Source organism: Anomalospiza imberbis, chromosome 11, assembly GCF_031753505.1.
Source record: "Anomalospiza imberbis isolate Cuckoo-Finch-1a 21T00152 chromosome 11, ASM3175350v1, whole genome shotgun sequence".
NCBI classification, from domain to species: Eukaryota; Metazoa; Chordata; class Aves; order Passeriformes; family Viduidae; genus Anomalospiza; species Anomalospiza imberbis.
In genome coordinates, this window is record NC_089691.1 from 9,697,274 (window position 1) to 9,722,463 (window position 25,190).

General features: G+C 37.6%; 1 protein-coding gene across 3 annotated transcripts in view; it reads left to right on the plus strand.

Annotated features, from left to right (window-relative positions):
* Positions 1-25,190, plus strand: part of CACNA2D3 (calcium voltage-gated channel auxiliary subunit alpha2delta 3) — a 390,394-nt gene that overhangs the window by 283,648 nt on the left and 81,556 nt on the right. For all 3 annotated transcript variants that reach the window (XR_011003009.1, XM_068201787.1, XM_068201786.1), the window contains 8 exons: positions 3,246-3,320; positions 13,530-13,613; positions 18,636-18,707; positions 18,940-19,001; positions 20,826-20,893; positions 22,614-22,659; positions 22,813-22,910; positions 23,727-23,820. Coding sequence is in view for 2 of the 3 variants with exons in the window: in XM_068201787.1 (XP_068057888.1) it covers positions 3,246-3,320; positions 13,530-13,613; positions 18,636-18,707; positions 18,940-19,001; positions 20,826-20,893; positions 22,614-22,659; positions 22,813-22,910; positions 23,727-23,820 (599 nt within the window). In the remaining variant the exon portion in view is untranslated. The remainder of the gene's footprint in view (positions 1-3,245; positions 3,321-13,529; positions 13,614-18,635; positions 18,708-18,939; positions 19,002-20,825; positions 20,894-22,613; positions 22,660-22,812; positions 22,911-23,726; positions 23,821-25,190) is intronic.

Sequence of the window (25,190 nt, forward strand, 5' to 3'; positions counted from 1 at the left end):
GAAAATTAAATTAATATTTCCCAGTTAATTCCTAGTGGGTTTTTTTTGCATGACTAACAAGCGTGTAACACAGTATTGTAGAGACTCTTTGCTAAAGAGGCCAGCCTCTTGAATAACTGCATTTTGGCAGCACCTGTACTGAGCAGAAAGTTGTATATCATACAAATTGTCTCTTAATTGTTTGCCATGTTCTCATTTAGTGATTTCTAAGAGGGTGGAGGAAGAAACTGACTTGTGAGTGCCTTCCAATATTCTCACATAAAAATTCCTCCTATCAATTTTAATTCTAATTTGAATACATTAGGATTTACCAAATGATTTCCTGGATCAATATACAGTAACTGGGAAGTTTAAATTAAACAAGAATTTGATAAAAACGATGCATAAAAAAGAGTGGCAATAATATTGATAAGGTAGATTGGAGTAAATTCCTGTGACCTGGATCCCATGAGGACAGGGGCTGTGCAAACCAGCACAGAAAAGCTGTCCCAGGCAGAAAAAAAGTTGCAGGCTGTGGGAAGAGGCAGGAGGTGACTCCACACTGATTTTAAGAGCACAGTGACAGAGACATTGCTGCTCAGAATGAATAACAGGGAACTCTCTCAGGGCACAGACCACCAAAGTTTGCTAACAGCACTGTTAAAAAGATGTTACACTTCTGTGCATGCAGAAGTACTATATTAGAAGGTAGAGGAGAAAGGAGCAAAATTTGCTCCTTTGCCAAATTTGGAGCAATGACTTTGGAGCTGCCTGTAAGGAGCTGTGGGGACAGCAAGTTTCATTTGTAGTGAGAAGGAAGAACAATGTTGTGATACCTGCAGAAATAAAAACTTGGCTGTGCATGGCTGGATAGGAAAAGCCAAGTAACAGCGATGTTACTCCTAAATAATCTGTGAGATTTGGACATAGTCTGAGAATCTAGAAAGAGTGGGAGGCCCAAATAATGGGTATTGTAACAGAGTGAGACTGATTCAGAAAAGAAGTTTTTTAAGAATTAGTTTTCTGTGGAAGTAATATATGATCCTTTTGCTGAATATTAGATTTTTATTTGAAGGTATGTTTGATATTGCAGGATGTGCTGCAAGAGAGGATTATTACAGGAGGCACCAATATCATGCAGTGCAGTTGGGTTAGTGAGATCACTTGAGTCATAGCTTCCAGTCCCACATGCCCTAAACAAAGACTCTGCAATTGCAAGAGCATAATCACCCCTGGGACCCATTCCTGCAGAGGCAACACGTGACAAAAAATTCACACAGGGATATAAAATGATGGTTGGAAATAGAAGTCTGCTGGCCTGGAATTCTCTGAGCTTGAATGAGGTGGATTTTATGCTGAGGAAGATGAATAATAGCAATAAGCTGTTTTCAGCAGTTGACTAAGCATCCCCAGATGTCAGTGGCAGTTTCTCCTGAGTAAGGTGGGGTTGGATTTGGTAATACTTGACTTCCATGTGACATTTGACAGCTAAAAAAAGGTTTCTTTGTTTCTGAATCTGTGATTTAGAGACACAATTCAAGGTTTAAAATGGCAGTGCTGCTGTAAATGGTAGCATCACTCAGATACTGCAGAGAGTCTGCAGTTTCACACATTGCACAGAACATGATAAAATGCCACCCTCAGATCATGGGTAGGCCTCAAACAGACAAATGCTTTTTTTCCTGTGAAAAATACCACCCACATTTGTTTCCTTACCTGACTTCCATTGCCTGGATGTCATTCTGCAGTTATCAACACAGACAATTACACTTGAGATCTGATATTTAGCCAACAGCTCATTCCCTTGTCACACTATAATAGTTAAAATATGTCCACTGTTATTATTTTGGTTATCCCTCCTTTATGAAGAGATGCCAAGAACGTATCACCTTCTATTGCTCTCACTGAAGTTTATTGCTATAGGAAAACCACTAATTTATGAAACAATCTTCTGTGTGGCAGATACAGTTGACCATATACAACCATTCACACAGAGACACTATAAATTAACCTGGAATGTTTTACCTGTGACCTTGCCATAATATCATAGTCTGGTTTATATTTCCAGAAAATCACAGAATCTGATAAACTTAATCTCCCTTTTGCCTCTTAGAAAGGATTCTGACTTTTCAGCCTTGCTCAAGTTGCTTAGTGCCAGACAAATTCCTAAAGACCCACTTCAGCAAAGCATTTAAGAATGCACTCAAGTTAAATAACGAGATTTAGCAGTGAGAACTGTAAAGCAAATATCAAAGTAAGATTGTGCTGGATTTTCAAGTTCCTTTTTTTAAATTTTTTTTTTTTTGGTATTCAATACCTGAGTATAATGAGATGCTTACATGAAAATACACAGAACATTACATTGTCTGAAGAACTGAAAAAAAATGGGTAAGAAGGATAGGAAGACTCTATCTGCATGGCAAAAGATACATAGTGAACCTGTAGAAAAAGTCTACGTTAGCAGCAAGTTTATGCTAAGAAGGGATTTTTGAATGACCACTTGAAGGATGTAAAGGCACATTTGTTGTATTCAGTGAATGTAATCAGCTGTGTAATAAGCATATTGTTAAATAGACCAGTATTTTTATTTAAATAAGTACAATGCTAAATTTGGGCACTGTTAGGCCTCATCAAGCATCTCATTGCTCTCAAGGAATCTCCCACAGTTCCACTCAGTACAAAGATGAAAACTTAGAGGACATTCTTTAGCAGAAATATCTGCCTTCTGTGCTCCAGCTGAACTGGAATTAGCAGAGAGCCTTTAAGATGGGAAGATGTAAATATCACATATGACAGGTCACTGTTCTCACTGTAGCTGTGCTTTCCTTATCTTTGAGTTAAGTGCTTCTTTAACAACAAGTGAGGAAAGCTGTGCACTCCTGGGAATGGGGAATTTAGAATATCCCAGTATCTCTTAGCCCTGGCCCACGTTCTGAATACCACATGCTATGGCATCTCATTTATAGCTGTACTGTATATGTAAATGTATAACAATTAATTGATTCTATCACACGTAGGAACAAGTGCCCTGGATAGCAGAGCTGTGGGACAGTGTAAAATCGTGCTCTGTGCTGAATTCATCTCATGACAGGTTCTCATTTGCACAAAATGTTATGGATCTTTGCCTATGTTATAGCAAAGCCCTGTGTGGATAAGGGCTGTGAATGCCAGGTGCCCTGGATAGCCAAATTATTGCCTGATGTTTTTGTTTAAGTGTTTACTGGAGACCATGCTAATCAGTATTTCTTTCTCATTTGCTTTTACAGTTAGGAATTCATGGATATGCTTTTGCAATTACAAACAATGGATATATTTTGACTCACCCAGAACTCAGGCCTTTGGTAAGAATGCTATTTATTGATCTGCTTTATTTAGCTGTATGTGTTGCATTTGTTTTTTTCCTAGTGTGAATAGCCTTCATTAAAAATTTAATACAATGGAACAGATATTTTATATTGTATGTATATATATATATATATATATATACAACTCATCATAGTTCCTGGTAAATTTACCTCTGGAAACAACACTTAGCATGAAAAAACCCCTAGGAAAATACATATACAACTTGCTCCTGCAAAAGATGCAGGCCTCCATTACTGCAAAACGGCAAAGCCAAAAATTGCTATAATTATGTTCATTTTACATTGAAATGGAATGTTGGAATGCTCTAGTGCTGTGTAATAACCCCCATTTTCATGCTAAAGTGTTAAAGTTAATTTAATATATGTGCAGAAATTTCAATAAAGCATATTTTAAAGCAAAATAGGAGCACTAGGGATTTTCTGTACTAAAAGAGAAATAGCAGCAATTTTTACCTTTAGTTTCCCCTTATCATCTTGTTTGCACTAATCACAGCAAGAAAAATAAAGTCAGTGTTTTGCAAACGTTTATCAAGTTAACACCCCAGAGGGCTGGTGCATTCCTGGTTGCATCATTGTTTAGGAACAGCCCTGCCAAGTGTTCCATCACCACTGGCTCTAGCAAAGCACTGGCATTAATGGTTCCACTGCTGTGGCCACATGGTTGCCACATGTGTTTCTCATGCAGGAACTCCAAGTAATGTCCAATTTCAACAATATTTCAGTAGAAAACAGAAATAATAACTGTTTGGATAATTTAATTTGAAACTAAAATTATTGGCAAGCTTGAATTATTAAGTCATTAGCATATCTGAAGTCTTCACCAAGCAAAAGAATTTTTCTTTCTAAAATATGGGCTAGGAATTGCATACTAAATTAACATTTATATTTGCACTTAGTTTGGTTTTTAACTGGAGTAGAACTTAGGAAAGTGCAACAAGGATGTTTCAATGGGGTAAATCTGACATCCAAGGTTTGCAAGCAACACGAATGTATTTAAATGAAAGTTCTCTCTCTACATCACAAGATAACTTGTCTTTGGTGTAGTGTCCCTTTCTCTTTGGGCAAATTACTTATTTCAAAATGATTAGTATTTATTCAGTATACAATAGATATTTTATAAAACAGAAGGTAATGAGGTCCAGGAACTGTGGATAGCTCTACGTTAGGCTGACAGAGGTCTTACCTGCTCCCTAATTTCTGATGTTTTGCTTTAGTGAGGTAAAAGGTTGTTTGCTATTACTGTCCCTCACCAAATTTACATCTTGAAGGCACTTACTTCATTTCCTTATACAATGGAATCTCTTTTTAAAATCAAAATGTTGGTCAGAAGCCCATATGCTGTCAGCTAGGGGAACTCATTGTGATATATTCATGGTCTGTGCATTTCAGGTTTTTGGAAGAGTCATTTTTACCTCTGGGTTCTGTCAGTGGTGGGTAATGAGAGTCTTCTGTTGATTTGAATGGAGTTTTTGAGAGTGAAGTGATTGCTGGCCTGGGCCTTTGGTTTAATATTGCAGGCCAAATCCTGATACCATTGTAATATGCCATGGAATTTGTGACAATAATTATGTGAAAATAGGCCATAGATCTGGAATTAGATAATTCACTAAAGATACTCTCTAAAATTATTTCTGTCTTAGATTTACATTCATGTCTCATTGATTACTGATTTGATCCACTCTGGGTTATCCTGCTGTTATATTTCCCAGCAGTGATGTAAAACTGGAATATTACTGAATTCCTGAGTTCCTAAGGCCATATCTGTAGTTCTGGAGCTGATGAAGTGCGTTTTAAGGAATTGTCTTCGGGGACACAGAGCAGAGAGGCAGGCTAGCAAACAGCACGGAATGCTTCCTGCTGCACCAGCTCTTTCTCTAACCCCGAGCAGGGTATGGAACCATTAAGCTGGCTGCATTTTTGTGCTGATTATACTACTGGGTTTATATTTTAAAATGCTTTTCTGGGAGACTTCATCTCTTGATTCTTCCGCTGGTTTTTTGAATAAACCTGGCTTTCGGTGAGGCTGACGGGTTGGGTGCTCGTGGCATTATACTACTGGGTTTATACTGCTGGGTTTATATTTTAAAATGCTTTTCTGGGAGACTTCATCTCTTGATTCTTCCGCTGGTTTTTTGAATAAACCTGGCTTTCGGTGAGGCTGACGGGTTGGGTGCTGGTGGCTGGCTTGCAGGAAGGAGAGGAAGGCGCTCGCTGACTCCTGAGCGGCTGCGGGAAGAGCCCCAGACCCCAGCGCTGCCACCGGCCACAGAGGGACCAGAAAGAACCTTTTGGTTCCGCTCTTCACAAGACTTTAGTCGGGCGATGAGTCGCGGCAAGCAAGCCGAAAAAGCAGGGCGGCGGGGAGCGAGGGTCCCTCGGGCACGGCTCGGGGGGACGCGGCGGCGCTGCCCGCGGCTGCAGTGCGGGGCGGCGGCCGGCAGGTGGCGCCGCAGCCCCGCCCGGGGCGCTGCCCGGCCCGCGCTGGGATCCGCCCGCGGCCCCGCTTCCCGGGGCTTCCTTCTTCTTTTCTTTGTGTACTTGTCCTACCTGACTTTATTTTATTTGTGTACTTGTCCTACCTGGCTTTATTTTATCTTTGTTTTCCTTACGTAGCCGAAGCGCAGCCATTGCACGTTTTCCTGTATTATGCCCTTCTTAAAAGTCTCCTCCCCTACCAAAAGCACACCCCAGTGGGAATGCCATAGAGTACAGCTGATGGGAAAAACCCTTTTTTAAAATACTGCTTTAATGCATCAGAATGCTCCTATATGCTGAGTTTGACTAAAAGTCTATATTTTTACAGAGTGGTATTTTATTTTCCTCGAGAGAATATTTTCAGTTGTGTGATGTAATTTGTAATTTTATATTCTGTTGAAAACCATAACCTACTGCTAATAAAAAAAATAAATTGTTTGGGAGTTCAAAAGTAAATTTTCAGTTTTTTCTTAACTTGGTGTATGAGGTTCCCTACCTGCATTGAAATGGGCACATGAGGACACATTTATGATCGTGGCAGATTTAATCTGCTTTTCAGGAACCTCTTTACACTTGTGCGTGCCAGGTGCTACACTGTTAGATTTTAAAATGAAAATATGTCGTGTTGATGATGTTACAGTTTGCCAAAGAAACGAGTTTACTGAATGTAAAGGAAAAATGAGAAACAAGGGATAAATACATTTTACTGCCCTTGAAAACAACCACTGTATTAATTGTGGTTAATTGCCCATTACTGCCACTGTCAGCCTGCAATCTGCTGAAGGCTGGTGCCAGAGGAAAACTGCTTTCTTTGGGAAGTGTAGTGGGATTGCAGAGAAATTAAGGAATGTCCCTGGAAGGTGAGAGTCAGCCACAGTCACAGATCAGCACCATTGTGAACCTCACCTGGTGTTAGGGGTTTGTGCTGTTGCCTCTCAGCTCTGATGTGTCTGTGGTTTTCAATAAATAATACAAGGTTGCCACCAGTTTTTATGAAGTCCGTGACTTTTTTGATTCATAGCTAGCAATGGGATTTGTATTTTCGTTCAGGGAGTGGAACAGGGTTTGGTTTTTTTCAGTAATTACTAGGGTAGAATACTCAGAGTTCCCGAACAAGGAGCCTGAGTCTCTTAAGAAAATATGCATTTAAAGACAAATGCATATGTTCTTGAATAAAAATGCATATTTTATTTGCATTCTACAATTCTAAAAATAAATCTGAGGTTAAAAATGTGTTCTGGTTCATGAATTAATCTAATAACATCCCTGCTTACTAAAGATTTTGTAATATTTCTGGGTTTAAATCAAAATCCTCTATCCCTGAGAAGATTGAGACATTTATTCTTACTCTCAAAATAAGCTCTCTAAGACTTGTAATGGGGTTTGTGAATGGTTGTTTGTGAATGCTCTTACCACTGTAAATTAATTCAAATGATGCCTTTCTATACAAGGATGCACATCTTTAACTTGATCAGTCTTGATTGGGAAAGTTACACCTAGAAATCAAAGCCTTTGTGTAATATTGCGGTGCCCTCACCAAAATATATTTGGTGGCTCAGATGCCTGAGTGAGCTCCCATTTCATCCTTAGAATGTCAGCTGTCACCTTGTGCTGCGTTAAGCTGAAGGACCTGCAGTGTTTGAAGATTCTAGACTGGCATTAAGTCTTTTGTAGCTGTAAATTTTGAGAAAATTTGTTTCTCCTAATATAGAAAAACAGAGAAATCTGAGTGTCAGGGGAAACATTAATGCCCCACTTAAGCAGTGTTAGCCTTTCAGAAGCAGCAAATCTCATTTCTCTCTGGGGAGTCCCGCCTGGAACGTGAGATAACCTACACTTACCCTTGCTTTATTCATTGACTCCATAAAACTCTACAGCTGTAGCTGACAGCAGAATATTTAAATGATTTGAGCAGTGTAAATGCCTCACGTTCATTTAAATAACTGAAGAATTCAATCACTTGAATGCCAATGATTATTCCTATTGGAGTTTACATTTCAAAAAAGACAGCCCATCTGAATCCCTGTGAGAGCATTAAATTGCTATCTAATTAGAAGTGCAAAATTACATATATTTAAAAGATAATTAAAGGTTTGAAAGCTGTTGAATAACTGGTTGTACATATAAATGAATCACTGAAAATTTGTTAGCAATATGCGAAGCTTTCTTTTATTCTTTGCTTTCAGCTTTGAAGTTAGGTATAACTGAGCTCATGGGTTTAAGTCTGGTAGTATTAAGATAAAGGCAGATGTTTTTAATTATTTCTACTCGAACCCCAAATAATTATAAGCAGCTGCCAGTTTTACATAATCCCAAATGATAAATCCCGAGAATGCAAATAAAATCCCAAATAGAGGGGTTGTTTTCTTCAGTGGAGTAAATCACATCCATGTTTCTGTGATAATTGACTGCAATCCACCTGAGAACCTGAGCTCAGCTGATGAACTCCTTGGCCAGGCTTAATGTGTATGACTTAAAGCTGGTATTTTGTATTGACTTTTACTTCATTATGCGTGTTTCTGTGTTACTTTATCATTTGAAACATTACTGCACTGTTTGAAAAGCAAATACATATTAGGAGGGTGAGTAGACAGAGTTAGTTAACCCATGTGGTATAAGAACTATTTTCTTCTATTGTTTTGCTAGAGGGTTCTACTGTGTACATGGCACATCTAATAGTTGCTACTTTTTCTCTGCCTGGAAACCCAGAATTACATTATTCTCTTTTCCCTAGCAAATGACATAGCTCCTGTTTTCAGCTTCTCTTTGCAGTATTTCTGCAAATTTTATAGTGCAGCAATTTTTCACTACCATCTGGGATGGAGAATCAATCCAAAATAACTGGTTTTTACTACCAACCATAACCTAGGAACTTCTGGATTAACATCTTAAATAATAGACTGGTCACGAAAATCTGTCTTTGGATAGGGAAGTTGTTTTTCCTATTTTCCTAAGAGAATCAAGGCGTTACCTTTTTAATATTAAACTAAGGAGGTTTGTTTGTTTGTGAGGTTTGAAACAAACTTTGGCTTTTGACTGAACACCTATCAGTGTTCTGTGGATTCAAGGCTAAGTGCAGATCAAAAAGAAATCATTTGAAGTTGCAGGTTGGATGGAAACTGTGAAATTAAAGTATCACAAATGACAAAACAGGACCACGTGAGCAGAGAAAAATATATTCCAAATGAAATAAAGAGCTTAAAGGCCAAGCAACAGTGATTTAGATTAAGATGCTGCTTCACATGTATCCCCAGGCAGAATGTTTTGGAGCTCAGTAGCACGTGGAGAATGAAAGCTCAGTCACTGGGGGTGATGTTGTGTTATCAGGTTATAAGCAGGTGAAGCAGGGAAGGGGATTTTTCACTTCTATTGTTGGTTTGGTTGTTTGGGGTTTTTTTGTTGTTTTATTTGTTTGTTTGTAAATCACACTTTCCCCCTGCACAGTCCCTGCAGTGGGACAGAGCAGCAGCTCGTGCTGGGAGGGCTGGTGAAGGAAGTCAGGGCTGATGCAGTTTCCACCCCAAAAGCTACAGGCTTTGCATGGCAGTCAGAGGTGCCCCAGACAATAAATAAGTGGCAGCTTTAGTGTGCAGAGTCTGAGGGAAGGGAGGGAGCTGAATAACTGCCCAGACCAGGGAACTGCAAATAAGACAGTGCTTACCACCTCTGCCTGTTTATTTAAAGCTGCATGGAACAGTGTGTAATTTTAGTTAATTGTGCTTTTCCTCTGATATTTGTTCATTCAAGATTTCCTATCAGACTTGGTAGATAAGAATTAGCTTTGTAGGATGGCTTAGTGCAAGTTAGTTATAGAAACAATAATATTGTGCAGAATTTTATTTTGTAGAATTCAAGCTCAGCAAAATATATTTGCATATTTTCACTTGTCTCCTCTACAAAAGAAAAAGGGGTCATTCTCAAAGGCTGATGAGATTAATACACCTGATGAGGTTAATACATTATCCAAATTTTGAAGTGCTAGTTCAAAAAGAATAAACTTCATTGAATGATGCTATGCTTTAAAATTGGAAGCGTTTTTTCAATACCCAATTCCTTACTTTGGTACACATTAGTAGTTTGGCAATGGAGAGGTATTCCTTGAAATTATTTCACCTCTCTAGGTTTTGGTTGTTTTTTAGTAGGTGTTTTTCTCATAGATGATTCCACATTGTGGCTTAGAAAATTCATTAAAATCTGGTGATGCTTCCAAGGTTGCTATCACAGCAACTTCCTCTCTCTCACCTCCCCATTATCCAGATGGAGCACGTCTGAGAAATTCCAATCACCTTAGACCCAAGATTGCAGCTGTTAAGATGTAGCTTGCCCTGTCCTTGATCACATTGCTACACTCTGACTCTATAAACACGTGGCTGCTCATATTCAAGGCAGATGGTTTGGGACTGCTTGTGTTAAAAAAACATTAAAAAAAGAAAATCAAAGCAAAGAGTTTAATAATGGCACATGTAAATGGTTGTGTACAGGGTGGTGAAAAATTGTGGCTCAGTCTTTAGCAACACATGTCACACATTTGAATCATCCAATGCTGTAAGAGTCTGGCCCAGTCTCAAACAAAAGATACTGAGCAAGATATGATAAAGCTCATTCTAATGGAAAAACCAAATCGTGTGTTTTTCCCACAAGCAGTAAGTTAGAACCATCCTGTAGTTTTGAGCAGACCAAAAGTTTCTTCTTTTGCAGTCCAGATATTTAACACTTTTCAGTATTTTTTTTCCTCCCTGGGGTTAACTGCTATATAATATCACCTCATATTTTATATAAACCAAAGATTAGCAGCACACATTTTAAATCTAGCTCTTTTTCTCCTGTACTTAAATCAGAGTAATTTGGTAGAATTCCTAGTTTCTATCTTTCCCAATGGGTCTCTTAATGATTTTTTTCAATGCTTTATAGTAATCTTGCAGAAGGATTTGGCTTCAGGCTTCAGTCAGCATTTTATACTTTACCCAGGAGCCTCAGAGATAAAAAGTTAGATTAGGTTTGCTACCAGAGAAGAAGATATAGATGAATGTTATTTTTAAAACCTGGGGAATTGCTTCAGTGTCCATGAATAACTTTTACTATGAAATTAGTTAAGCAATAAAACCAGAAAGAAGCTAGAGGAGAATGGACATTTCAACATTACTTTTATGAAGTATTTTATATCTGATCTGCTTGCATTGGTGTTTGATGCCCTGTTTACATGAGCATAATGTAAATTTACTGTGGGAATAAGGTGATATTTTCATGAAGATCATTAGTTCCTGTCCTAAATGCATTTAAGTGCACTTGCAATTCCTTTGAATGCTTATAGAACCTAACTCTTGCTTGACCATTGGGATTTTGGCTTTGTGTCTTCTGTTATGAATTTTTAAGACACAAATGCTCCTGATTCTTTTCTGCAGAACTTTGGATGTTTTATCCAGATCTTCATTTGTTTGCTTTTGGTTTGTGCTCTCTGAGTGCAAGGTGTGGAATCTATATGATTAAAATAAATACAAGCCCCATAATATGATGCTAATGCTTTGCCTGGGGTTTGAAGCCTGCTTCTGCTGTCAGACACATAAGATCAACTTTTCCTGTCCTAAATAAGGGTCTGCACATGTCTGAGAGTGCAGTATAGCCCAGAAGCTCTTCAACATCTGTGAGGGAGGATGTAATTAAACATTGGAATCAGTACAGGAGCTGTTTGCTCTACTCAGATGATCCCAGCTCATGTCTTTTGTAACACTGTTCAGCTCTCAGTATTTCAGAGCTTGGCTGTAACCATTTCTATACTAGAATGACTAAATCAGATCAAAGATGTATTTGGTTAATTGGTGCAGCCACAGAGAATAAATGTAGTTACTCCCTGTGAAGATTAAAGATAATATTGATATAGCTGCAGCCATAATGAAAGACTTGTAAAACACAGCTAGAGAAATCAAGCCCTAGTAATGAATGGGATGTTATCCTCTCATATGTTATTCTTGTGAGAGTTAATTATATTGGCTGCAAATTTTGTACTTCAGTATTTGGGTATAGTTATCTCTCTGGCTATAACAGAGCAAAAATTAATTGGTAGGACTGAGCTGCCTGAATTCAAAGTCTGGAGTATGAACACGTGCTGAAAGCAGAAGTTCTTTACATCTCTCTACCCATCTGTTGAATAGTAGCAGACAAGAAGTAGACAACCTTGTTACAAGAACAGCAGATTTTAGCAGAGGGTAAGGAAAGCACATGAAAATACTTTTCAATTGCATTTGCATCACTTCTCAAAAGTTACACCAACAGAGTTACTAGGATTTTTTTATGCAAAGAATGAGAATTGTCGGGATTTTATCCACAGAATTTCCTAAAAGAACTGTCTGTAAGAGACATTGGTGTATCTAATTTTTTATGAGCAGAAATTAAGGAAGCTCAGTGAAGCCCATGCTGGGAGAAACTTTGCAGGGTTACATGTCAAAATCTCTTTGTGTTTATGATGCTGTACTCAATAATTTTAAAAGTTTTCTGTTCAGGAAGATTTTTGTTCCTATTTTTAAGTATTGTGATCTACAAAAGCAACTGTGGGATTTATATGAGGATTTTTAAATCAGAGAGGAAAAAGGATGGGAACAACCTTCTTAATGCTCAGAGAGCAAGGCTTTCCCTTGGTCTCTGTGTAATCTGCAGAACGTGATGGAAAGTGCCTGCACCACTGGCTGTGGTGATGAATTGCTTGTCTCAAACACTGACAGGTTTGGTTTATGGTGTAGCTGGCCCTGGCCTGAGAGAGGAGAATCAACCATATATATTGCCTTACAGGTACAGTTTCAATCCTTCTGGTGCTGCTGAGGAGTCACAAAAGCAATTTGGGGATATTTCACACATCACAATGTCTCCTGTCATGCCTCATAAAGAGACTTGTGGTTTCTCTTGATAAAAGACTGGATTACACATTATGCCAATCCTCTCCCAAATTTACTCTTTTTTCAAATGTAGTCTCCTAATTTTACTTATCCAGTCAGATTCTTTATTCACAGGTCTTTCTAAGTACTTCTTTCTTTCACTGAGCCAGGTTTGTGTGTTTGCACTGAGGCTGATTTTCAATGTTCAGCAGAGGGCAGAATTTCCCACATTATAAACACCTCGGTGTCAAATTAATTTGTCACGAGAATGTTTATTTTAAATGTGCAATTTACAGCGTAACAGTGAGGAGTGATAAAACCCCCTACATTATCGTTATTACTATGTTACTTTTCCCCATGAAGTTGTAGATAAAATGAAATATCAGCAAATGCTAACACCATACTTTCCAAAGACTTGCATCTTATCTTGTTTGAAGTGGAATGGGTAAACATTTTGTTGATAAGATTATAGTAAATATAACTTCCTGTACAGCTGAAAGAGCCATTTGGAGATATTTAACATAAACTTCAAGATCCAAGGTCTTGTGTATTTTCCATATGGGGAGAAGAAAGTACAACAGCTGAGTTTGACCTCCCTATGTGTCCACCAAGAAAAGCTCTGCATCATGGCAAGAGATCATGCAAATGATCATGAGTTTTAGGTTTTTAGTTCACAGCAAGCATTTATGAGCAGTATGGTGCGCTTTGTGTGAATCAAGCTACCTACTGCTAAATGTATTGCAGACCATCAGCATGCATTTAGAATTTTTTTAAATCTTCCGATGTGAAAATCGTAGTGGAAATAAAACAGGATGTGCTAACTATTCCACCTTTTTTGTACCAGTATGAAGAGGGGAAGAAACGAAGAAAGCCCAACTACAGCAGTGTGGATCTTTCTGAGGTGGAGTGGGAAGACAGAGATGATGTGGTAAGGGATGTGTTTTAAAACCCTGTCAGAAGACATTGTTATGTCCCACTACTGTACCTGGAAACTGTTTAAGTAGTCATTAGAGAGGCCACCTGACTGCTCTCAGGAGGGGAAGGACAATAGACCCTTTTATTTAATTCAGAATTTTATAACTGTTTTGCATTGCTTCTTCCTTATGTATGCATATACCACAAACACAGACTCTGTATTTTTGGTAAAACTCATCACCCTTGCAGTCTCCATGCATCCCATTATGTACTTGTGCTGGATAGCAAATATAGCACCAGAAACAGAAATAGAATGTCTCCTCAGGGCTGGCCCAGACAACTGATGAAACAGAAATTAGTTGAATCCATGAGATCCTTTTTTCTTTAATGCAAATAATGGGAGGTTTTTACTTAATGTACAAAGTCAAAAAACATCAGATGAATAAACAAAATTGGATTCTTTGGCCTATATGCAGAGCAGAGTTTCACTCCAAACTCTAATTTCAGACACATGGGTAGCTGCAGGAGCATGAGTTCTGTGTCTATCACATAATGCTTTCCATTAACCTAATTTTTCAGTGCTCCGTCTACTCTGTAGTTTGCTCTTTATCTTATTCTTTCTTACCTTTCAGGCTTAGCCTTTTCTGCAGTACTGTATCAAAAGCTTTCCTTATGTCCATGGCTTAACCTTTGCCTGTTCTTTCTGTCACTTCCTCAATAAATCTGATTTGTTAGGCATGAATCGTTTTGTGCGAATCTGTGCTGACTGTCCCTAATTAAATCGTAACTTTCCAGGTGTTCACCTTTCTGTCCCGTAATTTAGTTTTTCCCATAAGGTCCCTCCTGCCAAAGTCACGACTGCATGTCTGTATTTTTCATAGATGTCTCCTGGATCCCCTCTCAAATATCAGTCCTGTGCTAGCTTCTCTCAAGTCCCTCGTACCTCTGCTTTTCCAGAGAGGTTTGAATACATCCACTGAAGGTTCCCATATTTACTGTGTCGTGTTCTTCCGAAATCTGGGTTGGATCACGTACAGCAGCCCCTGGAGTCTTGTCAGTCTTCAGATGTCCTAATTTCTTGATGTCTGTTCTGACATGAGTCTGTATTTTCTTTCTCCCTTACAAAATATATATCTTGCATTCCTCGCTCTCTCCGCCCCCTCGGTGAATAGTGAAGCAGTTCATCTATGTTTTAAGCAAGGTCTGTTTCACCAGGTGATAGATTGTCCTCGGCCTCTCCTCAGAGGCCACTTCACTTCCTAAGCTGAAGTTTTGTGTTGGAGTGCACACACAAACTTTTTCAACGTTTTTATAGCTTTGTGTCATTTTCTATGCACACACTATTTAAGGTTTCCTCATAAGATTTTCGTATATTGTAGCAGCTTTCTGCAATCTTGGCAATCTCATTGGCCTCATGTTTTATACCCTGCTTTTTCTCTTAACTTTGATCATTTATTATTCAATCAGTTTCTCTGCTAATGACCTTTTAAAATTTTCCCTGCCCTTTCAAATGTTAGTGTTGTAGTTACACACAGATTTTAAACTTTCATGATTTTTCTTCTTAAAACCTTCATGATTTTTCTTCTTGTTATTTCTCCTTGGTTTGTTTTCTTTTTTCCTTTATTACTATTATTTCTTCCGTTGCTTCCTCTGCTTAATTTTCACATTTTCAATTCCTTTTTTAAAATCATATCTCAGTAGAAGTTCAGTAGTTCAGATAATGGGACATTGAGCTATTTCTGTGACATTGAAAATCAAGTTTTATTTATAGTTGAGATTCTATCTAAGTACACATGAAAGTCCAGATTAAGCTTTCCCTAAGTACTGCCTTTGATTGAGACCTCTAAGCTCCATCACATTTTCTGAATTTTTTTAAAAAAATTGATCTTTGTCTTATCTGAAGGCTACAAAAAATTTATTTAACATTTTGATGGAAAATATATACATACATTTCATCTGAATCTTTCTTTCACCTATAAAACACGTTTCTAAAAAATAAATTTTTAATTGTATCAGAGAAACAAGCTGCACATGGCTTTGCTTCACCCATGGCCTTGGATGTTCTTGATTTTTTCCAAGCTTGAGTAGTAAAGCATTGTTTATTCAACTGCAGAGGCAAAGAATTAATGTATTCATATAGCTGCTTTTAACAACATAGACTTCTACTGGTATATTTTTCTCCCGTGAAACACTTACGTAGAAGCTGATTAAGACATTTTCTTACTTTTTGCCACATTAATTTCATGGTTACATAGTTTTCCAAGAATATAGAATGATCTCATAATGCAGCAGGGAAACTGAGCTGTAAGGAATTGATTGAAAGATATTTTGTTGAAGGAGCAATAATGCTTATTACTCTGAAAGGTGAAGACATGACTTTTCTTCAGTGATCCAATGAGGAAAATGTGGCCAAACTAAGGTTAGAATTTTTTTCACCATGAAATATTGTTGTCATAAATGTATCAGCTCATTTTCCTGGTTAACAATACCTGCTATCTTGCTGTTAAGGCATTTTATTAGAAACAGAGATTTTAGCATGAGTTTGTTAAGTTAACAGTGTCTTACAGCAAGGTTTGCAAATACACAGTACCAAAGAGGAGAATTTTCAATTTGGATAGAAACCTTTTTCTCGTTACTTCACCTAAAATTCTTCTGTTATAATTTCTAGCTGAATGAAATATTTTTTTTTTCCAAATAAAAAAAAAAGGACCATGAATGAATGTTTTGGGGCTTGAAGCCAGCTGAGGCAGTGCTTATTTTATGCATTTGAGGAGGGAGATGAAACTGCAGAAGAGCTGGGAAACCAGATTACAAAGCCAAGAAATGCAATCACAGCAAGCAGGGAAAAAAAAAAAAAAAGAGAAGAGTAAAACTCTAAATCCCACATGCAGACTTGATCTTAAACACTACTGAGAGTTTGGAGATCCTTTTAGTAAATCTATGACTTGCCTGAGGCTTGTGGGAGGAATGGGTCTTAGACAACTGCAGGCACCAATAGGAGAAAAATGAAAACCATGTTAAAGATAAATGGAACTGTTCTGTAAATGTTAGAAAGTAGATGGTTAATTAAGACCAGCTCTCCAAGTCCAAAACCACAAAACTTAAAATAGGAAACTATTTCCAGAATTGCCTATTATGTATTGTTAAAAAAAATCTACAGTAAAATATATGCTTTATTTTATATATGCCTCCAGCTAAAAATTATTCTTTTACACTCACTGACAGAAGAGTAAGACTGTTAATTCAAATCTAGATGCCCTAGAATTAAATTTAAAGAGCTGCAAAGTTTGCAGTTTTTGATAGGTCAGCTGTGCTCAACTTGTTTGTGAGACTAAAACTAGATATTTCACTGGCAAGTTTGGTGATTCTCTTTCCCCTCCATACTAACTCAGCCTGCAGAGCACATTGATATTTGTCTTCACAAATTCTCATTAAAACTCAACTGAATTGCTCAATCTGGCATGCGGTACTGTAGAACAGGAGATTTTTATTCAGCAGGAACATGATGTCCAAAATTGTGTTTAGATAGATATGCAATAGAAGAGACATAAAAATGCTCATTTTGCCAATATTTTCCTGCATTTTAAATGCCAGATTAATTTGTATTAGTGGAATTTTTAAGTTGTAATAAAAATTACAGCTGTGAAATATCTCTAGGTGCTTTTTTCCACAAAAACAAAATAACTCACATCTTCCATTAGTAAATCTAAGAGTGCTCAAATTAAACATTTCCATTTATGGATGGTGTAACTGTTAAACAGCAACTTTTTTATTTCTTCCCTAAAGTGAACTGATGAATAGGCAAATTTAAAACCCGAAGTCTGAGGATTTCTCAAAACACCTGCCTTGTCTTTCCTCAGTTTTAGCTCAGAGACCCTGTCCTCATCCTTGGGGACATTGATGATCATTTTGGCTTACAGGCCTGGGGGATGGTTCTTGGGTTTTTTACATTTCTTTTCACCATCGTGGCCTGTTCATCTATGAGGGAGGTTATGTGTCCTTTGGGAGGAAGGCAGGGAGCATCAAGGTGTGCTAAGGGCAGAGTTTTGAGGGATGATGGGCCAGGGACTTAGCAGTTCCCAGGTTTGAGAGCCTGTAGCTCATGTAGAAAGAAAAAGTTACAGGAAAAGAGTGTGTTTGTAGTGGTGATCTAAAAAGTTACAGATTTAACTTGCAGAGCAGCAGCTAAATCATTGTATATAAACCCTGTTCCATTTGTTTTCTCTTTTCCCTAGCTTCTCCGAATTTTTGGCTAATAAAGCAATGAAACACATTTTTGAAGGGGATTTAAAATTTCTTTTGGAAGACGTGGAGAGGTCTGGGCCAACTGTTAAAATTGTGACTGGCCTAGGGCTTCCATCAGGCTAAAATTTAATATCTTTTAAGGGGTACACCTGGACACCAATGGACAACCAGAGGGAATTGCAGAGCACTGTGGCTGTGTGCTCCCCCTGGATCACATAACTGATCCAGTGGGCTGCCATTCTGGTTTTTGTGGGCTAGTGTTAATTTTTGATGCAGTTAGGATAAAGTTTCTGGTGCCCGTTGAGGATGCAGACCAATGTAGATTCTTGAGCAGACAAAATAGTGTAAGATAAGGGGTTTTCTCTCTTTTTGCTTTCTTGTTATCTGTGTCTCTGTTGATGTATTTAAACACTGGGCCCTGGTCTAACCAGCTAAATCCAGCTAGGAATCTAGTCCTTGCCTTGCCATCAGTAAATACAGAATAGTAGTCACACTTTTCATACCAAGTAAAATCCAGATTACTACACAAAAATATATTTTACTATGAAGGATGCTGAGAGCTCCTATCTTATGTACATTAGCTTGAAATAGTATGGCAGGAGCCTTGGCCTATACAGCCACGAATAAAATCTGTAAATGGGTTCTCCAGTGTGTAGTAGAATAATTGGAAATGAAAGAATGAAGAAACTTGAGTGCTACTTAGGCCAGATGAGTGTACTGGAGAGCTCAGAGTTTAAAAGATTACAGAAAAGTCAAATAAAAGAATTGAAACACATTTCCTTCATTTCAGCTTCGAAATGCAATGGTGAACCGCAAAACAGGAAAATTCTCCATGGAAGTGAAGAAGACAGTGGACAAAGGGGTACAATGTCTAAAATACTATTCCAACTAAATATAAAACAAGCAGATAATTTAAAAATGATTTTTAAGGTTACTATAAATAAGGTTCCCTGCAGTATATTTTTTTTTCACTCACTGAATGTAAACTTTGCTTCTAATTATGTCAGTGACTAACCACTTGGTCTTTTATACATTTCTTATAGCAAACTAACTTCTTGCCCTCTCTCCTTTTGACTTTCTTGTTCTGAATCTAGAAGCGGGTCCTGGTGATGACAAATGACTACTATTATACAGACATCAAGGGTACTCCATTCAGGTAGAGCCGGCCATAATAAATGGACGTTTCATCCAACTCATTGGATTTGTGCTTTTACAGAGCTTGTGAACTCATTAAAAGCTCATCAGCAAAGGCTGACAATGAAATATCCCTGGACAATGCTGAAAATAGCAAGGAAAAGGAGCCTACCAGCATTCCTTTTAGCTTTTCCAGGGATGGAAAGTTTGTGCAAGCTCACACAGGCAAACTCACAGTGTTTGTCATGGCTTACGTTTCATTGAAAAAATATTCAGTTGAGGTTTACATTGAACGAAAGGCTTTCGCAAGTTCTTGGAGAGCTATAAATACTATAATCCATTTAAGTAACTACATCTTGAGCTCCATTTTATTATTTTTTTCCACAACAAGAATGTAATGTAAAATGAGATCGTATTTCACTTCCAATTTGAGGTTTGGATGTTTTCTTTCTCTGAACGACCTTCAGTGGATTTCTATAACTAAAACCAAGTAAGCTGGTAATTTTTGGCGGAAAAAAAAAGGAAAAGAAAAACAGGTAGTCACTTCAAAAATGCTCATATTTGAACTAGAAATAATCTGCTAACAAAAGAGCCCTAACTGTACTTTGCACTTGAGGCAGGAGTTTGACACTTGGGATACTCAACTGAAATATTCTTCAGTGGAAGAGTTTCACATAACTTGAGCTACATTACCACAGAGAAAAACTACAGGCACATTTCTCTGATGTCTAATGCATGTTAAAATTTACTGGTGGGTGATAATACTCAATGGGTTATTTGTTTTGGTTTTATTTTGTGAAGTTTTTTTCTGGTTGCTGTTCTTTTTATTTGTTTGTTTTTCTTTGGCACTGGCACTCTTGCACTGTTAGGTAAACAGAAGTGGGGCTACAAACATGCATGTAATGTGAGTTACGGTGCTAAGGACAGAAATATAGTTAGGAAAACTGTCCTTTTTCAACATGATATGTATCTAGTTTTGGGTTGTTATGTAGATTTGGAACAACTGCACACTGTAGTGTCAAAGCTGTTTAGTGTTCAGCCCTTTCCCAGACTGAGCTGTTGATTGCAGCTTGTGTGCTCTTGGATTTGGTGCCTCTCCATGTACTTCCAGTACTAGCCCATGCATTTGCAGTCTTGCTGATTACTGCAGATTCCTAGCTCAAGATAATCCCCTTCAATGAATGAATGAATGCCAGAAGGTATTTTGTATTTGTGTTCGATAGCAAGAGGCATGGGATCCCCCAGCCACTTCATTAAACTTGGATGTTTTAAATGGTAGACTGAAAACCAGACCAAAACACAGTGTGTAACTGTTGAGAATTTATGAAGCTGAAGTCAATACAAAAGAGCTATGCTAGCTAAAAATATGAAACACAGAAAAATTAGCCCAGGAGGAGTCATGAGGCTGTTGTCACATTTGAAATTCTTCTCCTGTAAGTAGCACCATCAATTCCCACACTTCTGTAGTTCCTCAACATCGGCTGATTTACAAAAAATTGTCTCCCTCATTGTAAGGCCATGGTCATGTTCAAGGCTCAGCTGAAGAAATCTCATGCTGGGTGAACAGCAGTGACCTTAGAGGGGCTCATTTATTAGTTTGCTAGGGAATAATGGTTTACTGCACCTCTAAGCACACATAAATACAGCCAATTGTTGAGGCACATCAGAACTGAGACATCATTGAAGCAACTAATTGAACAATAAATATAATTGATGAGGGTTTGGAAACAAACACTTTAAGTTAATCACAGTGCATGAGCTGGAAATGTTAAAAATGAAAATAGCTCTGAATGTCTGCTATTGTTTGTCTCACAGATTTCAAGGTCTGCTTTATTTCTCTGCACAGTTTAGGTGTGGCTCTCTCTAGAGGACATGGAAAATACTTCTTCAGAGGGAATGTAACTGTAGAAGAAGGTAAGGTACCTACCTTCTCATGTGGCTTACACAGTAGTTTTATTCTTAATTTGGTAGTTCTTTGTCTGCAGATTCCATAAGGGAGATAGACTCTTTTTTCTTCTTTAAAATCTTTTACTTCACCGGCTTTCAGGCATAGTCAGACTGCTTGTGAGTCTACTTTAGATGGGATCATCTTCCATCCTCGTCTCTCAGTATTTCAGAGAACAAGTCATAGCCCAATGTTAATTATTTGTGGTGTTTTCTGAAGGAAGTAACCACTAAGAGCACTGTAATGGCTGTTGGTTTTGTTCACAGACTATACATTGTGAAATCTTTCAGAGCTATAACTGGTATGTGCATTAGCTACAAGGATTTACATGTTTATAATAGTAGTAGAAGTACCCAGGGAAAGAACTGTTCTTTGGTTTTGCTTTTTGATAAGTCCCCAGCTAAATGAGGGGAGGAGTCAACGGCGTGAGTCATCAAGTCGTTTGGCAAGAAGGTTTCTGAAGATGAAGTAAGAGTGGAGACATTTCAGAATGTTGAAGGGAAGGTTGAAAATTTTAGAAGCTGCTGAGCAAAAAGTGTTTCAATAGAGGAGCACTTTCAGATTTTATGCTGAAGTCTCTATTTCTGATTCTTCTTGTTTTGTCAGTGATGTTAAACAAGACAGATAATTTCTTCAGGTGTTTGTTCTTTGGCTGTATTTTGGGACACGAATATGTTCTTGCTCTCAGGAGGAGAGATATGAAAATAAGTGCCTCGAGGTTTGAATAGCACAGCAGCTACAGAGGAGGCACGACAGGAGATTTGGAGCTACTCCCTCCCCAGACTATTCCCAATATCCCTCTCATAGATTGCACTAAAGTTCTTTAATGCAGCCACACGTCAGGCAGTCTGAGTCCCAGGTGCACCCCCAGAAGTGTTAACGGAACCATAACTGTTCCCACTCTTACCTTCACTGATTCTCTCTCACTTCATCTCACTGTCCTCCCCAGGGACCACAGTTTTAGCTCCAATTTTGGCTTCCCTGCCCTCCTTAGTCACAGTTGCTCTGTCCTTGTTCATTGTGTACTCCGGGGGGTTAAACCCAGATGCTGCCTTCTGAACCCTATTTGCTTATTGTCTATTGATAAGGGTTTTAAGAGTTTTTAAAATTGCCAAAGTACGTTTTTATTGTGCTATATAACTAATGATATAGTTCTTATTTACAAGCATATGTGTGACCTGTTAGTACAAAAAACCTTTTCTGAACAATCCCATAAATTGCTGTTTGTGTTCATGGGCTGTGTGCTTAGGTTTTGAGGGAATTGTCCTTAATTAATTTTTTCTTTATAAGAGAGGAGAATAGCTCATATGAAACGAGAAGTGTGTTTTTTAGCATAAAGAACTTTATTGGCCAAAGAGAACAAGAGAGTATGCACAGGAGTCTGTTACCATTTTGCATTTGTCTTTCCTCAAATTGTTTTCTAAACTTTAAAAATATTATGTGAGTAACTCACGTAAGTTAAACATATCAACACAATTTTTTTTTCTTGCCTTTTCAGTTTTAGATCTGATTTAACTAGTTTTGCCAGTTTGTTAGACCCTAAAGAGTATTTGAACATAGTTTACTGTGATTTATTTCATTATGGTAATAATGCACTTTCCAAGAAGGGTTTATATTATGGAGTGTATGCAAATAACCATCTGTTACCCAGACTTCTCCCTAAATAACCCATTATTATTCCTGTTACAGGTTTACATGATTTAGAACACCCTGATGTATCTTTAGCAGATGAATGGTAAGCCTTAAATAAAGCATGAAATTAGTGTCTGTTACCCTCCTTGGTTTCATATTTTTTGTGCATGCAGAGCCCAATTCTTTATGTTCAAAGACAAAGAAAGATTGTGCTTGTACATATAACTTTTTTACTGTTTTGACAACGTGTTCACAGGTCCTACTGCAACACTGACTTGCACCCTGAGCACCGGCAGATGACTCAGTTGGAAGCAATCAAACGCTACCTCACAGGGAAGGAGCCCCTGCTCCAATGCAAGTACTTGGTTAAACATGGATTTGCAGGTTTATCCCAGCCAAAACCTGTCATACTAACCTTCTACAAAATGCAAAGCTACTTACTTCAACCAGTGATAGGATTGCTTAGCTGATGCTGCTTTGCAATTTCATATGGTTTTGAGCTTTTCCCGGGATCTCAATAAAGATATTATTATTTCTTAGAATTAATTATGTATTAGTAGTATTAATTATGATGCAATTTTTCGACTTTTACAATAAACTATGTGCCTGTATCAAACATTCAAGTTTCTGTTTAGATGGTGTAACTGTACTATGCAAAATTATCATTCCATTTGGTTATATAAATTATACAGGACTGATGGGATCCTTGGATCACGCTTCTAAAGAATATACCTGATATTTCATGAGTACTTTAGGGAGGACACATATGATTAGCATTTCTGAACTGCAAAGCAGAATAAAAAATTCAAATATGTGCATATTCATGTATGTTTGCAGAAATGCAGAGCTTTTGTGACTCTTACTAGACCTACTTGTCCCCTTATGGCACATGCAGACATGAGCATTAGATAATATATATGTGAATGAATTTCATGAAGTGGAGTATCCTTGGGTTTTGACCTAAAATTGTTGCTAATGCAATGAAATTATGTGTGAAAAACTGTATTGTGGTAAAATACAGTGTAATATTATGTAGTAAATGCTTTTTAGTGCAAAAAGTTTGAAAGCATATCACAGATAAAGTAAAATGTAAGAAAACCCTATTCTTGTGTCATCTAAAAATAGTCTTTATAAACACATACATTTACTGATTTTATTGTTCTGTGGTAGGTGATAAAGAATTGATCCAGGAAGTTTTGTTTGATGCTGTTGTGAGTGCACCAATTGAAGCTTATTGGACCAGTCTAGCATTGAATAAATCAGAGTAAGTTGTCTTTGTGTCCATCATTATTCATCAGTCATGGCTGTATTTTTATTAGTTATGTTAATGAATTGGTGGGATACCTAACAAAGCCTGATATGCATGAAAATATTATACTATCTGATCCTAAATACCACCAAGTTTGAGTTCAATCTGAAGTGTTTGTCTTGCAGAGTATGTCATGATGAAATGTTACCTGATTTCCACAATAAAACTGGTAAAATTGTAGCCTAATTGCAACTTATAGTTCTGTGTATTTTTAACAAAGTGTACTTGGGAAATATAATGCAAAATTTACCAAAATTATTGATGCAATTGGTACTTTGTCTCAGAATAAATTATATATAGAAAAACTTGCACTGGAAAATAATTTCTTTAATCCTTGATTTGTGTATTTTCCAGAACTACTTGGGATCTAGGTTCCTGTTAGGGAGAGGTAGGAGATTAGCCAGTCCTTTTCAGAGTTTATATCTTCTACTTTATTCATTTATGCTATGATGTACTACAGTGTTAAGTAACATGTTTTTATCCATATTAGAGTAAACAGGTATTAAGCTTAGCCGTTTGCATGAAATACAATGGTTGAAAGGCAATTCTGGAGATTATCCTGATCAGATTTTCCTAAATTTCAACCATTTTCTAAAACTTGAATGAAAAAATACTTTGCTGTACAGCATGTACTCCTACTGAATGAAAAAAGCAGCATGATAAGATCTGGTTCATCAAAGAGTTATCCAGCCTTCTCTGGGAGGATAAAGATAAGAAATTGTTGCATGTTAATAAACTGTGGCCATCAATAGGTGCAAGGTGTCATCCTACACAATGAAATTACAGATCTGAAACCCAAGGACCACTGTGGAATGATGCCAGGGCTGACTTTTGAAGACTTTTCAGATTCTGACTTTGCTTCATTCTGTCTGGTTAATGAAATAAGAAAATGGCTGTGGTCCTTGGTTTTGTGCTAATGGGACTGAAGTTCTTGCAGCCATACAAGAATTAGTTTTAAAATCGCTTGGTACTCATAAAAGTGCAGCAGAGGAGTTCAGGAAGGTTGAGGGTTTTTTTCCCAAGTTCTAGAGATTAAATGTTTTTTTCCCCCAAGCTCTAGAGGCTAAAGCCTGTTGTGATGGCAGCTAAGTTTAACTCTCAGCTGCCTGTTTTAAAATGTTTGCTTACCTGAGCAATAGTCACAGCTATGACTTGAAGCATAAATATAGCACAGAAATGTTGAATGGACTGGGAGCAAGACCCGGAACTCCTGCCCATCTCAGAATCACTGTGTGTCAGTGGTTATTAAATAGTTTGTATATAGCTATGCTACACCTTTTTATTGTATTATTATAATCCCTTCCTACAAATCCTACAAAATTTAT